At 39.8% G+C, this 14,297-nt stretch overlaps 1 protein-coding gene across 1 annotated transcript in view; it reads right to left on the reverse strand.

Annotated features, from left to right (window-relative positions):
- LOC142111061 (extracellular calcium-sensing receptor-like) overlaps positions 1-11,645 on the reverse strand; it is a 34,797-nt gene extending 23,152 nt beyond the window's left edge. The window contains exon 1 of the mRNA XM_075193794.1: positions 11,301-11,645. Within this exon, the coding sequence (XP_075049895.1) occupies positions 11,301-11,645 (345 nt within the window). The remainder of the gene's footprint in view (positions 1-11,300) is intronic.
- Between the last annotated feature and the right edge of the window lie 2,652 nt (positions 11,646-14,297).

A 14,297-nucleotide genomic window follows, 5' to 3' on the forward strand; every position in this document is an offset into this window, starting at 1 on the left:
AGTGTCCTAAGTATTTGACCTTAGTCAGACATGGCTGTAACTTGTTCTTTGCCACCTTGTGCCCTGTTTGTGAGAGATGGAGCAACAACAATTTAGTATCATGTAAGCATGACATAAAAGAATCAGAGCACAACAACAAATCGTCCACTTATTGAATCAGAACAGACCCATTGCTAGGTTGGAAGGATTGTAAACAGTCATGTAAGGCTTGGGAGAAAATACTCGAGCTGTCAATGAACCCCTGGGGAAGTCTGGTCCATGTGTATTGCACTCCCCGGTAGGAGAATGCAAAGAGGTATTGACAGTCAGGGTGAAGAGGGACTGGCATTAGGATGACAGCTGGATTGGGCACTACGGGGAATTGGCTCTCAACAACTTTATTAATTCCCCTTAAGTCTTGGACTAATCTATAGCCCCTCCCCCCATTCTTCTTCACAGGGAAAATGGGACTATTTGCTGTGCTGGATGTACGAATTAAAATAACTTGTTGCAACAGCCTTTTAATAACAGGATATACACCTAATTCCACCTCCGGTTTTAATGGATACTGTGGGATTTTTGGAGCTATCCTACCACTTTTTAGATTTTTTCCATCACAGGAGCTACATTTGCCATCAATCTAGTGTCTTGTCCATCTCTGGTCCATAGGGAACCCGGTATTTCCAGCAACATCCCCTTTACATGAGATGGACTTTGTTTTATAACAGTAGAGTGTAACATTAACCTTTGAGGGGTGTCCAATATATCCTGTACCTCATGCGCGACCTTCTCTGGTATGTCTAAGAACACACCACCTGAAGTACAGTTATGACACATCCCATTTTACATAAAAAGTCTCTTCCTAGCAAGTTAGTAGGGGCTGCTGCAGCCAAGAGAAACTAATGCTTAGTATTCAGAGGCCTGCTAATAACTTCTGTGGGTTTAGTTAAAGGATAATGCAACACTCTCCCCGTTACTCCCATAGCTGGAATAGTTTTACTGGTCACCTGAAGATTGAAAGGAGAGGTTATAACAGATCTGGCTGCCCCTGTATCTACAAGAAAAGTTTGTTTCCTACCAGCTATGTCAACTATCATTGTTGGTTCTTCCCTCATACTCTCTGTTAACCTCAGTGGTTGTAGAATACAGGTATGACCTGACCCCTAGCACTGACTATCGCTTTCCCGCGCAGCATTTGCTGCTATAACATGCACAGGAAGGTGTGAGTCTTCTAGTCTATGTGAATTGCTCCTTGGAGGATATCTACGTAACTCTCCATTAGGATTGTATCTTCACTTTCTACAATCCTTCCTCATATGTCCTTCTTCTTTGCAATTATAACATCTCAACATTCTAGGTTTCCTGTCATGTGGGTTGTATGCTGGTGTTCGTGTATGCACTCTCTCTAATGCTTGTATAACAACCGTCATCAACCTGTCACTCTTCTCTTCCCTCTTTCTAAAAATATTTTTGTCATGTTCCACGGCAATCTCTCTAAGTGAATCTACCATGCTGCCCCTCCAACCAGGTGTTGAGGTTTGTACCCTTGTCTTTAGGTTTTCCTTTAGACCATCCATCAGTACCGTTACAGCTACCTCCCTGTGATGTGGATTCTCTCTTATATCTGATATCCCAGTAAACTGTGTAATTGATGCAAGAGCTCTAACAAAATAGTCCGCTGCAGTTTCACTAGCTTTTTGTTTTATGGTGAAAATCTTACTCCAATTTACTACTACTGGAAAATAGGTGGCTAAATGTCAGACAATTTGCTCTATGTTCTCTTGATTACCTTCATCTGTCAAGGTGTCGTCTCCCTCCAACAAACAATCTTTAATACATTTTTGTATGTTAGTATTGGGAGGAAGACATGCCCTCAACACTACCCGCCAATCCTTACTGGTGGGTTCGTGTGCATTTCCTAAGTTTTTAACAAACTTCTGACACTTAGCCAACTTTTTCTAGGGTCTGGGAATTCAGTCATAATGGAACGTAATTCTGATCTAGTCCGAAGACAATGTATTGTAAAATTTCTTACAGGGACTATAGCATCCTTATCTGCTTTCCATTTAGGAGCTGCTATGGTGCGAACAGGATAAGTACCAACTGGTTCACTATCTTCAGGAATAGTCACAGGAAAAGCTGCTTCAGTACCTTGGATGTTATCCCTCCTAGTGGTCACTCCACTACTCTCACCTATCTCAGCCACTGCCCCTTTTCCATACTTACGCTGAACCTCTAGCATATTAACAGCATGGGCAATGGCTGCAATTACAGTGGGTTCATCTTCTTCAACACTTGCTTTAAACTGACTTAAAACAGGATATAACTTAGAAATTTCCTTTTTTTCATTTTTAATAACGGCTGTACTTACTCCCCCCGCCACATAGGGTGGCGGGGGTGCGCTTGCGCTAAGTTCTCCACACTTCTCAACGGCTACTTCCGTTGTGCGCGCTTTTTAGCAACGCCTACTTCCGCTGTGCACTCGCTGCTCTGGCATGTGTTGCCTTCCATTTTCCACAATTTCAAACAAATATTATGTTTATTTCTCACTTTCGTTGACTTAATCAACCACACTTTAACTTTTACATTATTGAGTACCTCTGAAATAAAACTCCCTATTGTTGGGAAAGGCCTAACACAATCCTTGGTCATCTTGACCCACATGTCGCAATACGCAGTTGCGTATGCACCATATTTCTTACACATAAGAAACTTTGCTGAACCAATAGGCTCTTACTTAGGCAGTACATCGGCCCTCTCTAGCGTTTGCTTAGCACCCATTTTGAACAATAGGGTCCCAGGAATATCACAATATCCTGCCACAATTATAGGGTCCGAGGAATATCACAATATCCTGCCACTTTCAACACTCTGCCACCCGCAATCTACCACTAGAGATATTTTACCGGCCTGTGGACGTATTTGCTACAAACCGCGTCCACTCGCTTCCTCTCGTATTAAACAAGGACCCCTAATACAGAAATATCAATGCGGACTAAAGGGCTATCAGCTCCTTGATTATCCCTGACTCTCCAGCAAATCTGTTGAGTTTATTATAACTGGCAGCATCCAGTAAAGTCAATTACCGGCCTTGCCAACAGAATTCCTCCCCGTGCTCCCAAGTTACAATCACGGCTTTCCTTGCCATGCGGTCCGATCGCAACGCTTAAAGATACTAGTTATCAGTAAACGTTGCGATTACTCTTGGGTGCGTCACGAAAACTTGCTTTGTTTTCCGAAACCAGTATACCTGCCTTGTATACTGTACACCAGTTGGGCACCTGCCTCGTCAGACAGCAACTGACACTCTATTCAACAATAGATCAAACCTTAGTGTATTTTAAGTTACCAAATCACACGACATACACCTTTTCTGCGCAGAAAATCAAAGTTCCCAACAATAGTAATATTGTTTCAGAGACTTTAACAAGTGATTAAACTATGTATGTATAACAACTATCAAAATGATTGTTTAAACACGTGGCAAATCTACCGGAAATTCACATACGCTAAGCAGGAAGTACACATACGCTAAGCAATGCAATACATTAAAACGCAATATGACAATGAAAAGAAACAGTTTTCTCTTTTGTCCCTAGATTCAAGTTAGCGCTCCTTCAGATTATGCAAAAACGGACATTCGGTTTCACAACACAGAATGCAAAATAGGTTTTGAACACATTGCGGTTTTACCCGTATATGACGCATCTCCATCCTTTGTTGCGGAACCGAAAATTGTTGGTCTTGTGTATCGTCCGGTAACGTAATTTCTCCTTCGAGCCCCCAAATTGTTATGCACGTATTGTCTCTATTCAATAACGATTGTCGAATCTCGATTTGTGTTTCCAACGCACAAATATTTATTCTCAAAAAGTAGCAGAATAATTCAAGCGAAATAATAATAAGTACAGCCGTTACTTATCGAAGGCGCTCTGGATCCATTGAACAGTCATTCAGGTCTGAAGTCTGTGGTCAAGGTGACTGTCCACTACATGAAAAGCTCCTGCTTATATGCAGACAGAAATACATTGAAACAATGCAAATGATGTGGCTTGCTTCTATTGGTCCAGGTTTCAGGAAGGTCCAGGAGGTTGCAGATCATAGGCTAGTTCAAACTAAAATATCCAAAGGTGGGGGTCATCTCTCCAGGGGATGTGCTCCGATCTTCCCGCCAAGACTCCAGTTTCAACTAATCCATTAGCATTTTATAGTCAGTATCACTTTAAAGTTTTATTCCCTAACATCAATAACTAGAGTATGCAATGTGCGATCTCTTCACTGAATGAACCGGACAGCTGCTGATGAATAGGGGATTAAAATGATACCAGACATGACACAATTCCTTAAACCTGTACCATATGTTTTAATAATGTGCATATAACTTATAATATTACACATAAACACTACTATATTTCAATATAAATAACTATGTGTTGCAACTACAATTAATGTGTTCTATTTACAAATGTGTGTGTTTGTGCGAATGTATAGAAAAGTGTAAAAACTGTTATTGTCACGTGTTGCGGCTGGATACACCCTACCACGCAGTAGCGTGCTCTACGCATATTTTCAGACAAAGACAACAAAGTTTGCTCGATATTAATTGAAATGACTTTATCCAATTTGCTGACTTCGACAGCGCTGTGAACAAATGTAATATATGCAATTTATTTATATGCAAACAACAAAATGTAGTAGTTCTGGCCAGAACAATATAACATATGTCCAAAGAGTATGACACAATCAACAAAATGATTACATGTAAATTACCAGTATACAATCTAAAGGTAATATTTAAAAGATTGCAGATAATATGGCAATAGTCCACCTCCAGAAAACGGGGGCTGATGCAAGTAGATAGTATAAGTTAGAGATTGCAAAATAGTCCACCCATGGTAGACCCTGTGAGGGTGTTTAAGATATTCCCAGTCCTTTAACGTGATGTAGTTTTCCACACATATAAATGTCTTCCACACTTATAGATGGATATCGGTAAAAAACCACAGCAGCGGGCACTGCCGTAAAAAACACCTCAGAAGGGGAGGCAGTCTTTGGACTTACAGTTACGGAGGGACGATTACGTTCCGATAGTTTTCTTTAACACAAAATCCACTTTAGTGTCCGGGTGGTCAGTGGAAGTTGTGATTTCCCCGTTCCTTTGATGTGCGCCTGCACTGAATCACGCTGGTATCCCAGCTGATACTTGTCTCCTTACTTGTTGTTGGAGAAGTTGACAATACACTACAGTGCTGCCATTTCAGTCCTATTTGAGCACATATTTTGTGACATTCTTTTTTTAAGTGTACTGTTCATTCTTTTTAATTTCTCAGAACTCTGAAGATGATATGGTGTCTGTAGCAGTTGTATGATACCCAGGGCCTATAATATCTACTAAGTAATTTCTTCTGTAAAAGTAAAGCCCTCTATCTAAACTAAACACCCCGCTACCCTAAATTTACTTATAAATTCCTTCAAAAACTTCTTTGCAACAGTAGTGTACTCTGCTTTCACATATAAGTATATCTCAACTAGATCAACACAATGTTTGACATTTTTGCATTTGTATAAAACCTGCACTGTTTTAAAAAGGAAACATTGTTTGTAGTATATGTGCTTGCCTTGCTTTAACAATAGTAAAGGTTTTATAAAATTGAAAAGCTACATTAGGAAACAGGAAACAAACTAGAATGTCTGAACCTTAGCTATCATCCCTCATTTAGACACATGAGAGACACCATGGGTTATATTTACTAAACTGCGGATTTGAAAAAGTGGAGATGTAGCCTATAGCAACCAATCAGATTTTAGCTGTCTTTTTAGAGAATGTTTTAAATAAATCATAAGTAGAATCTGCTTAGTTGCTGTAGGCAACATCCCCACAGTTTAGTAAATATACCCCCATGTGTAAGTTGAGTGTTATACAACAAGTCTGTGCAAAGGGTCTCTGCAAGCACCAGAAGTCAAATCGTTGGTACATTCAGTTAACATCAATGAGTCCTTAACATCTTAAGAAAATGCATCCTGTAATTGTGCTAGAAAGGTAAAATCTGTAAGAGCAGATCGCTTAATTAGAACATACACAGAGAAGAGAAGACCTGGTGAAAATTCAGCTAATACTGCAGTCTTAGCAGTTTGGTTTAGCAGCAACATTTTCAAGACTAATAATATCTGCAATAGGGGCAGCTTTGCACACAATGCTGAGGCAATGATGGCAGGCCATGGCGTTCTGTTGCCGTGCAAACTTCCAGACAATGAGTTGGATGCTGAAGGCTTCATGCACTGTGTAGCCTGCCAGGGCTTGTTTGCAAGGAAATACTTGTGGTGACACATGAAGAGATGTTAGCTAAACCAAAGCGACAACATGCTCACACCTGGCAAGAACAGAGTATAGTCACTGTACGTTTTTGCTCAGCCTGTTCCACCTGACATCAGTGATGGCTTTTGAAAGCTCTTGAGTGACATGACCCAGGATGAAGTCTTACTTGAAGTCAAAAATGATTGATGCATCATGCAGATGGGACAGCATCTGTTCAACCGGGTCGGATCAGATGTTGGAGGGCACGAGTACATCCGTCAGAAGCTTAGAGAATGGGCAGGCTACTGCTACAGGCCAGAAGAGCCACCTCTTTGGAGAGAATGGAAGACTTTACCGCCCCATTGAACTTTCTGCATGTAATAGATGCTGTGAAGCTGGTAGCTGGCTATGACGATGAGACAGGTACATTTAAGAACCCGTCGCTGGCACTCAAGGTCAGGCAAAAGATAGCGAGCATTGTGGAGTGCCAAGTCATGATGAAGGGCTGCACTGCTGCGGTTGAAAACGCAAGAAATTTCAGGAAGCTATATGAGGCTAAATGGAACGAGTTGATCTCGTCGGATGCCTTGAAAACTCTTAAATAGTCCAAGGGAACATGCCTCATCTCTTACCTTTCACGGAAAATATGCACTTGTACCTCGATGAGAAGCAGCAAGCCTACCGAAGTTGGCTATCCACATAGCCTACGATTAACCACTGGGCACTACATGCAAAAGTCACCATGGCACAGGTGATCTTGTTCAATCGAAGTAGGGAAAGGGAAGCTTCAAAAATGTTGCTGACTATCTTCTCCTCGAGAGTTACCTCGGAACTCCACAAAGATGTGTCCCTAGCATTTTCCAAGGTTGAGAGGAATCTCTGCCAGCACTTCTCTCGCATTAAAATCCGAGGAAAACTAGGGAGAAAAGTCCCCATCCTGCTGACAACAGCCATGCAAGATGCAATGGAACTGCTCGCAGAAAAGCATAACAAATGTGGAGTGGTTAGCCAAAATGTTTACATGTTCGCCAGACCAGCTGCCTTGTCACACTTCAGAAACTCCCATTGCATATGACTGTTTATCTAAGAGTGTGGGGACAAGCATCCCCACACGGTATCTTACACGAAGCTTCAAAAGCACATTGCCATTCTCTCGAAAGTCCTCAACCTAAACGACACAGAACTGGATCAGTTGGCAGACTTCCTTGGGCACGACATTAGGGTGCACCGGCAGTATTACCACCTTACAGAAGGTACCCTCCAACTTGCCAAGATCAGCAAAGTGTTAATGGCTGTCGAAAGTGGCAGACTGGCCAAATTCAAATGCAAATGCTTATTGATCCGGACGGTAAGTGGAAAATCTGGTGTCTGATGTATGCTATTGATTTTGACCTCGGCCATTTGCATATCTGTTTCTTTTCAGAACCTGTCCAGCTACAGAGCGACATGTCAGATGATGAACAATCCCCTGTGACAGAGAGACAAGTGGCCAAGTGTTTAGTCGACACTTCCACGTCATAAGATAGGCAGTGTATGGACCTGGCAACATGGGACCAGTGCCCGGTTATGGCTTCCACAGGTAGGTGTAGCACACAGTTTTGCTAGGCAGAAGAACTTTGCATTCTCTGTTTTTTGCGGAACCATAATTGGATACTCTACTTCCTTTCAGGTTGCAAAGAAGTGCGGAGGAAATCCTGTGACAGAGAGGATGTCCAGGCTGTGGAGAAACACCTGATGAGGTTTATACAGACATTGCGGGTGCCCGGAAAGCGAGACTGTGTTGCGTGCCTAATGGTTGAACCAACCATACTGAAAGATCGGAACTGGTCAGGGGTGAAATTTTACATAAGAACCGCATAATAGCTTTAAGGAGGGATCAAACTTGTTGAAATGATGCAAAGTGGTTGAACAGGGCTGTAGCCTCCATGGCTAGGTGTAGGTGTAAGCCGGCATGCGGATGTCCTCAGACGGCCAGAATACAAAAAACTTTCCCTACCATTGTTATGATTTATTAATTAATGTATGCGGGACTGTGGATGTCCTCAGACAGTCAAAATACATGACACTTTCCCCATCTAACAGTCCATGTCAATACTTTATGCAAAGTCAAAGTGTAAATCTCATGTGGTAACTCTGGTGACAAACTGCTGCTACACATACCTCTATGATTGTTCTGTCAACAGGGCATTAGGAAAGGGGTGGCCCTATATGCCATGTTCCAGACATGAGGTCTCACGATGCAATAAAAACAAGTATGTGCGATCCTGTGAAGGTTTGTGTATGTGTGAGTCTGTGCTTGTCTATGTGTAACAGTTTACATGTCTGTGTGTTTGATCATGTGTGTGTTTGTGTATGTGTGTGTCTGTGCTCATCTGTGTATGTGACAGATTACATGTCTGTGTTTTTGAGTATGTGTGTGTTTGTGTATGTGTGAATCTGCGCTTGTCTGTGTTAGAGACAGTTTACATGTCTGTGTGTTTGACACTGTGTTTGTGTAAGTCTGTGCTTGTCTGTGTGTGTGACAGTTTGCATGTCTGTGTGTTTGACCCTGTGTGTGTCTGTGTGAGTCTGTGATTGTCTGTGTATGTGACAGTTTACATGTCTGTGTGTTTGACCCTGTGTGTTTGCAAGTCTGACCCTACCTTGCCTAAATTGGGACAGATACGAGATCTGCATTTCTGATATAGTCTGACTACTCTAGTTCGATAATTACCTGTTGAAACAATCCACAAAACTTTGTAAATCGCTAATCTACTTGTGCCAAAAACTTGTTTCATCATTTCACAATGTTTTTCCATGAGGCAGCAAACACTGAATATCATTAACATTAGTTAGAGTGATTTTAATGTCTGTACAGTATAACATTTGACTATTTCTGAAGAATTCAGCTTGTGTGATACAGCAATGATGAACCGACAAGCATCTTATATAGGATTTTACTTAGCAATACTCAGTAAGCAGGGTTTGTTACTATGGGAAAAGATACAGCACATGACATTTATGTTAAAGAGCAATGTTGTAAATTGTACGGGAGCGCGCTGGGATGTGTTGAGTTTCAAGAATGATTATTTGTATGCAGCATCTAGGCTGTTAAGCTTAGAAGCATTTAGTTGTATGTATAACCAGAATAATCTACAATAATCTCTCAGTATGATGTTTGGCCACATTCACTATGACTGCCCAGTGTCAGTTAATAAGCAAAACAAAGCATTTACTTTTAATGTTGTGGGATATTTTTTGTTTTGTTTACACTTTTGAGTATTGACCACCAGTCTTACAGTCGTCTTGCCAGTTGCATAGGGACACAAGAGAAGAGAGGCCAATTTGCCATAGTTGCCAATTATTGATCCCAGTATTTTCAGTAGCTGGCAGCAATTTATAGAGAGGGTCACCAACTTATTTTTTGTATTCTTCAACTAAGAGTAATCAGACAACGACAGAACTGACAGCCCAATGGTTTCCATCTTGATTTAGAGGGGACCATATGTTACAAGTCTTCCAAAAATCATGGTAGCCAACCCTTTTAGTCTACTCCAAAGTTTTTGCCCAATCACTACCGGCACCAGAGTATCTAGGAAGATCCATTTCACCTTTCAGTCCTGTTTCTGGCTGCATTTAGTAATGGAGGGGTGCTACTATTAATTTTGTGGTCCCTCTGCAAACAACAATTAGACCAGCACTGACTAGACTAGAGTGACTGGTCTGACACCTTTTCCCATGTTCTGCCCTCTTTCTACTATTTTATTGGCCTCTCGAGATGTCCAGCACTCATTATCTAAACTTCCTCAGCAGAACCATTGAGTTCGAATGTCTTTATTTGTTTTTACTTCCTGATTGAAAAATATCCTGGTAAATGCAAAATGTATAATAGGCCATTTGTCATCGGGACATGTAAAGTGGTTTGTCTTACTAGGTTATTTTTCAGCAAGGGACTTTTTTCTGCTGGTTGTGAAATAATAAATATTTAGAGAATAAAATAAAAGAGTATATTAATTTTGATGCTGTCACGAACACCCCAGCCTGTCTCAGATACAGAAATCTGAACAGCTGGCCGTGATTGCTGTTACCTTAGTTACTTAACAATGAATACACCTTTTCTGCCACCATGATGGATTTACTCTGGCATCCTTATGTTCACCAACACCACTTATTATTGTTACACACTTAAATCACATACACATATAGCATGAGCCTCCCGGTGCTTTGTAAGTTCACATAGTATCACGGAGAATATGCTAAATAAGATTTATTTAATCTGAAAAATGTTTCCAAGGTTTATTTACAAAAATTAATAACAAAACATACAATATGTTGCACAAATCAGTTTCATAAAATAAAATAGGAAATTAAACCAGAGTACTATTTACTAAGTAAGACCTGGGGCTAGATTTACTAAACTGCGGGTTTGAAAATGTGGAGGTGTTGCCTATAGCAGCCAATCAGATTCTAGTTATCATTTATCTATTGCTTTCTACAAAGTCACAGCTAGAATCTGATTGGTTGCTATAGGCACAATATCCCTGGTGTCCCCCTGGTGTCTAAAGGGGACACAATTAAATAGGATGGAATTTTTCAGTCTTGATAGACCCCCCATGAAAATGCACACATTATTATCTAAGGCAGAACATTTTAAACCCTTTTTCCACATAGTTTTCACCCCCCACCTTTGGAGTTTAGCTGTCAATTATGACAGATTGATCTCTCAAATGTCACAGTGTTTCCATGTGAGCTGAGATCGGAATGTCCACAGGACCTTGAATTCTCACCTTTGCTCATTCTGCTTATATAGTTTTCAACTTTGGGCTTCAAACTTCTCCAAGATCCTATCTCTCCCTGGTTTGGCTATTTTCAACAGATTAATGACACTTGCATAAGTTCAAACTCATGTCACCTAGCAAAGCACACGTTGAGGTTACATTACAAGGCTACATACAATATACATTGTCATACATGAATTCAACAGAAAATAACAACCAGTCATTAGATCTACTACATAATCCTCACATATGCACTTTACAGCAATTACCTGCGTATATCCATAGACATTCAGTAATTGTGCCATGGGAAGTGTAGTGGGAGACAGTTTATCTCCAATAAACCCAGCCAGTTTACCATGTTCCATACATACATAATTAGGAGCTTCCTTCTCGTGCCCAGATATTATCTGTAGAACATCTTTTATAACTTTAATTATGTTTCCACAAGAATCGTACACATGATATCCCAAAGTAATATTGGGCAGAATGTCCGGGTTACTGTTAATCTCATCAATAGCAAAGATTAAAGCTTGGAGCTGCTGATAGTCTCTGTGATGAACACTGTGAAAAAACATCTCTGAATTATTATATTTTATCGTATTGGAAGTGTCCATAGTGTCAAAATTCATAGATGTAATACACAAGGAATTCTAATATATAGTATATAATATCTGTATAATCACTGCGTTCTTATGTCATCATTTCAGTGTTCTTTAGGACATCTTGTATTTTATAAAGAATAACAACTAATACTGTGAATTATTATGAATATTTCCTTGGATTTCAATAACCTGAAGACTGCATGACCTGTGTCCTCATGTCTAAGTCATGTGCCACTAAGTGACTCCGAAATGGTTGGGAGGGCACTCTGTAGCGATGCATCATCACAGAGTATTATTTAAATCCCATAGAGGTGCAAAGGAAAATTATTTATATCAGTGTAGAGTAGCACCCGGAAATGTGCCCAGCCGGACATCGGTCCCTATGAGTATCTATGAGAATCCTTACAATATGTGTGTGTATCTCATACAGTATATTATTACATCTAGTATCAGCATTTTTTATCCCTGATAATCTCAGACCTTATCTGATTCTTAACATTTTTTTAAACTTTACAGTCGTGGCCACAGAGTAAAAAGTACAGCAAATTCTAGAGGACTCTCCATAGACATATAATTAGCAAACATATAGCTTTAGATATGGTGACTTTCATGATTGTTGAATCTGCATTATTTTGGGGATTAAGAGCTTGTACAGAACTGACATGACAAATATCTAGTTGCTAAATCTTTTCAAACACATCTGTACCTGCTTTATACACAGATGTTACCAGCATAGAGCAGTCACCCTAAAGTTGGTATGATACAGCAGACATGTAGTTCAATGTCTATGTCAAGGGAAAATCTATAGTTTTTCTGCCCAATTTGTGATTCTAGAGAATGTCACCAGATCTTCACTATCACCAATGATATCAGCATTATTGTGATTGTTATTATCCTTCTCATAATTAGCTCCAATACCTTAAACATGAACTAGAGAAGTGTTGCTATGTCACATTACATGTTATCAGTTTGGACAATAAATCATATACAAAGCAAAATCCTGGTATATAAATTATAAAATGTAGCCCTGATTTTGCTTCCTAAATATATCAGTGACTCAAATATTATTGCTGACTTTCAACCAAGGCAAATACCACAAGTAACTTTGCTTTGTTCATGTGTTTAACCTCATAGTACAAGGTTTGTTGTGCCATATACTGTGTATGGAGTGCATGTTAGTGATGTCTGTGCTCATTTTACACATTATATTGTACAATAAATGTGTTTACTATGATTCACCCAGTTGCACATTCTGAGCGCATCGAGCATTTGTTCATTGATCTGATGAATTCAGGGGTAGATCTGATCTTCTCTACTACACAAGACCCTGCAGGATGCGCCCAATACCCTGTGGATTATAGATGTTGAACTAATGTCACCTGTTAATGATATGGGCATTAATGATAGAACATTTATTAGGATATTCTTAATGTCTACTGAACATTAAATATATTTTACAGTTGCTCCTGTTTGTATGTTATAGCTGTATATCCTCAGGACTTAGACTAGCCCTGTAGCTGGAGCAAGAGATGTGACAGACAGATAACTTTGTGATGTCCAGAGCTTGATTAGGATGTGGCTGCGTGCGCTTGAGTTTTATCACATCCTTACTGTAAACTGACTACGGCCAAACGCTCATCAACGCCCTGTTCAGTCCCAGAACCGTAGGCTGAGTAAGTGTTCTTTACGTACTAAGACAGAGCAGACATAGCTGCATTTAATGGCGTACGGTCCGGTTATGGGCATGTGCGAGTGATTTTGTGTAAGATACGCTCAAATTCAGCAGATTTTTTGCCTTGATGAATCAGGCCCAGAGATGGAATAACATGAAGATCAATCTACTACATTATATAAATCAATCTCTGGCACATAATGTACAATATACAGATCCATATACTAAACTACACACTATACTACCTTCTTCTGCACACTTTACACTATACATATTAACACACTACATAATATACTTCCCTCTTCTATACACTAAACAAATCCATATACTAAACTACACACTATACTGCCTTCTTCTACACACTATACATATTAACACACTACATGATATACTACCCTCTTCTACACACTATACAGATCCATATACTAAACTACACTCTATACTGCCTTCTTCTACACACTATGCATATTAACACACTACATGATATACTACCCTCTTCTATACACTATACAAATCCATATACTAAACTACACACTATACTGCCTTCTTCTATACACTATACATATTAACACACTACATGATATACTACCCTCTTCTACACACTATACAGATCCATATACTAAACTACACTCTATACTGCCTTCTTCTACACACTATGCATATTAACACACTACATGATATACTACCTTCTTCTATACACTATACAAATCCATATACCAAACTACACACTATACTGCCTTCTTCTACACACTATACATATTAACACACTACATGATATACTACCTTCTTCTATACACTATACAAATCCATATACTAAACTACACACTATACTGCCTTCTTCTACACACTATACATTTTAACACACATCATATACTACCCTCTTCTACACACTATACACTATGCAGATCAGTACACTACACATTACACTATGCAGGTCTACTTCGTCACACTAGCAGCCTTGTACAGCAGTCAAATTTTTTTTGGGACAGCCC

The sequence above is a fragment of the Mixophyes fleayi genome, chromosome 1 (genome assembly GCF_038048845.1).
Source record: "Mixophyes fleayi isolate aMixFle1 chromosome 1, aMixFle1.hap1, whole genome shotgun sequence".
Classification (NCBI taxonomy): Eukaryota; Metazoa; Chordata; class Amphibia; order Anura; family Limnodynastidae; genus Mixophyes; species Mixophyes fleayi.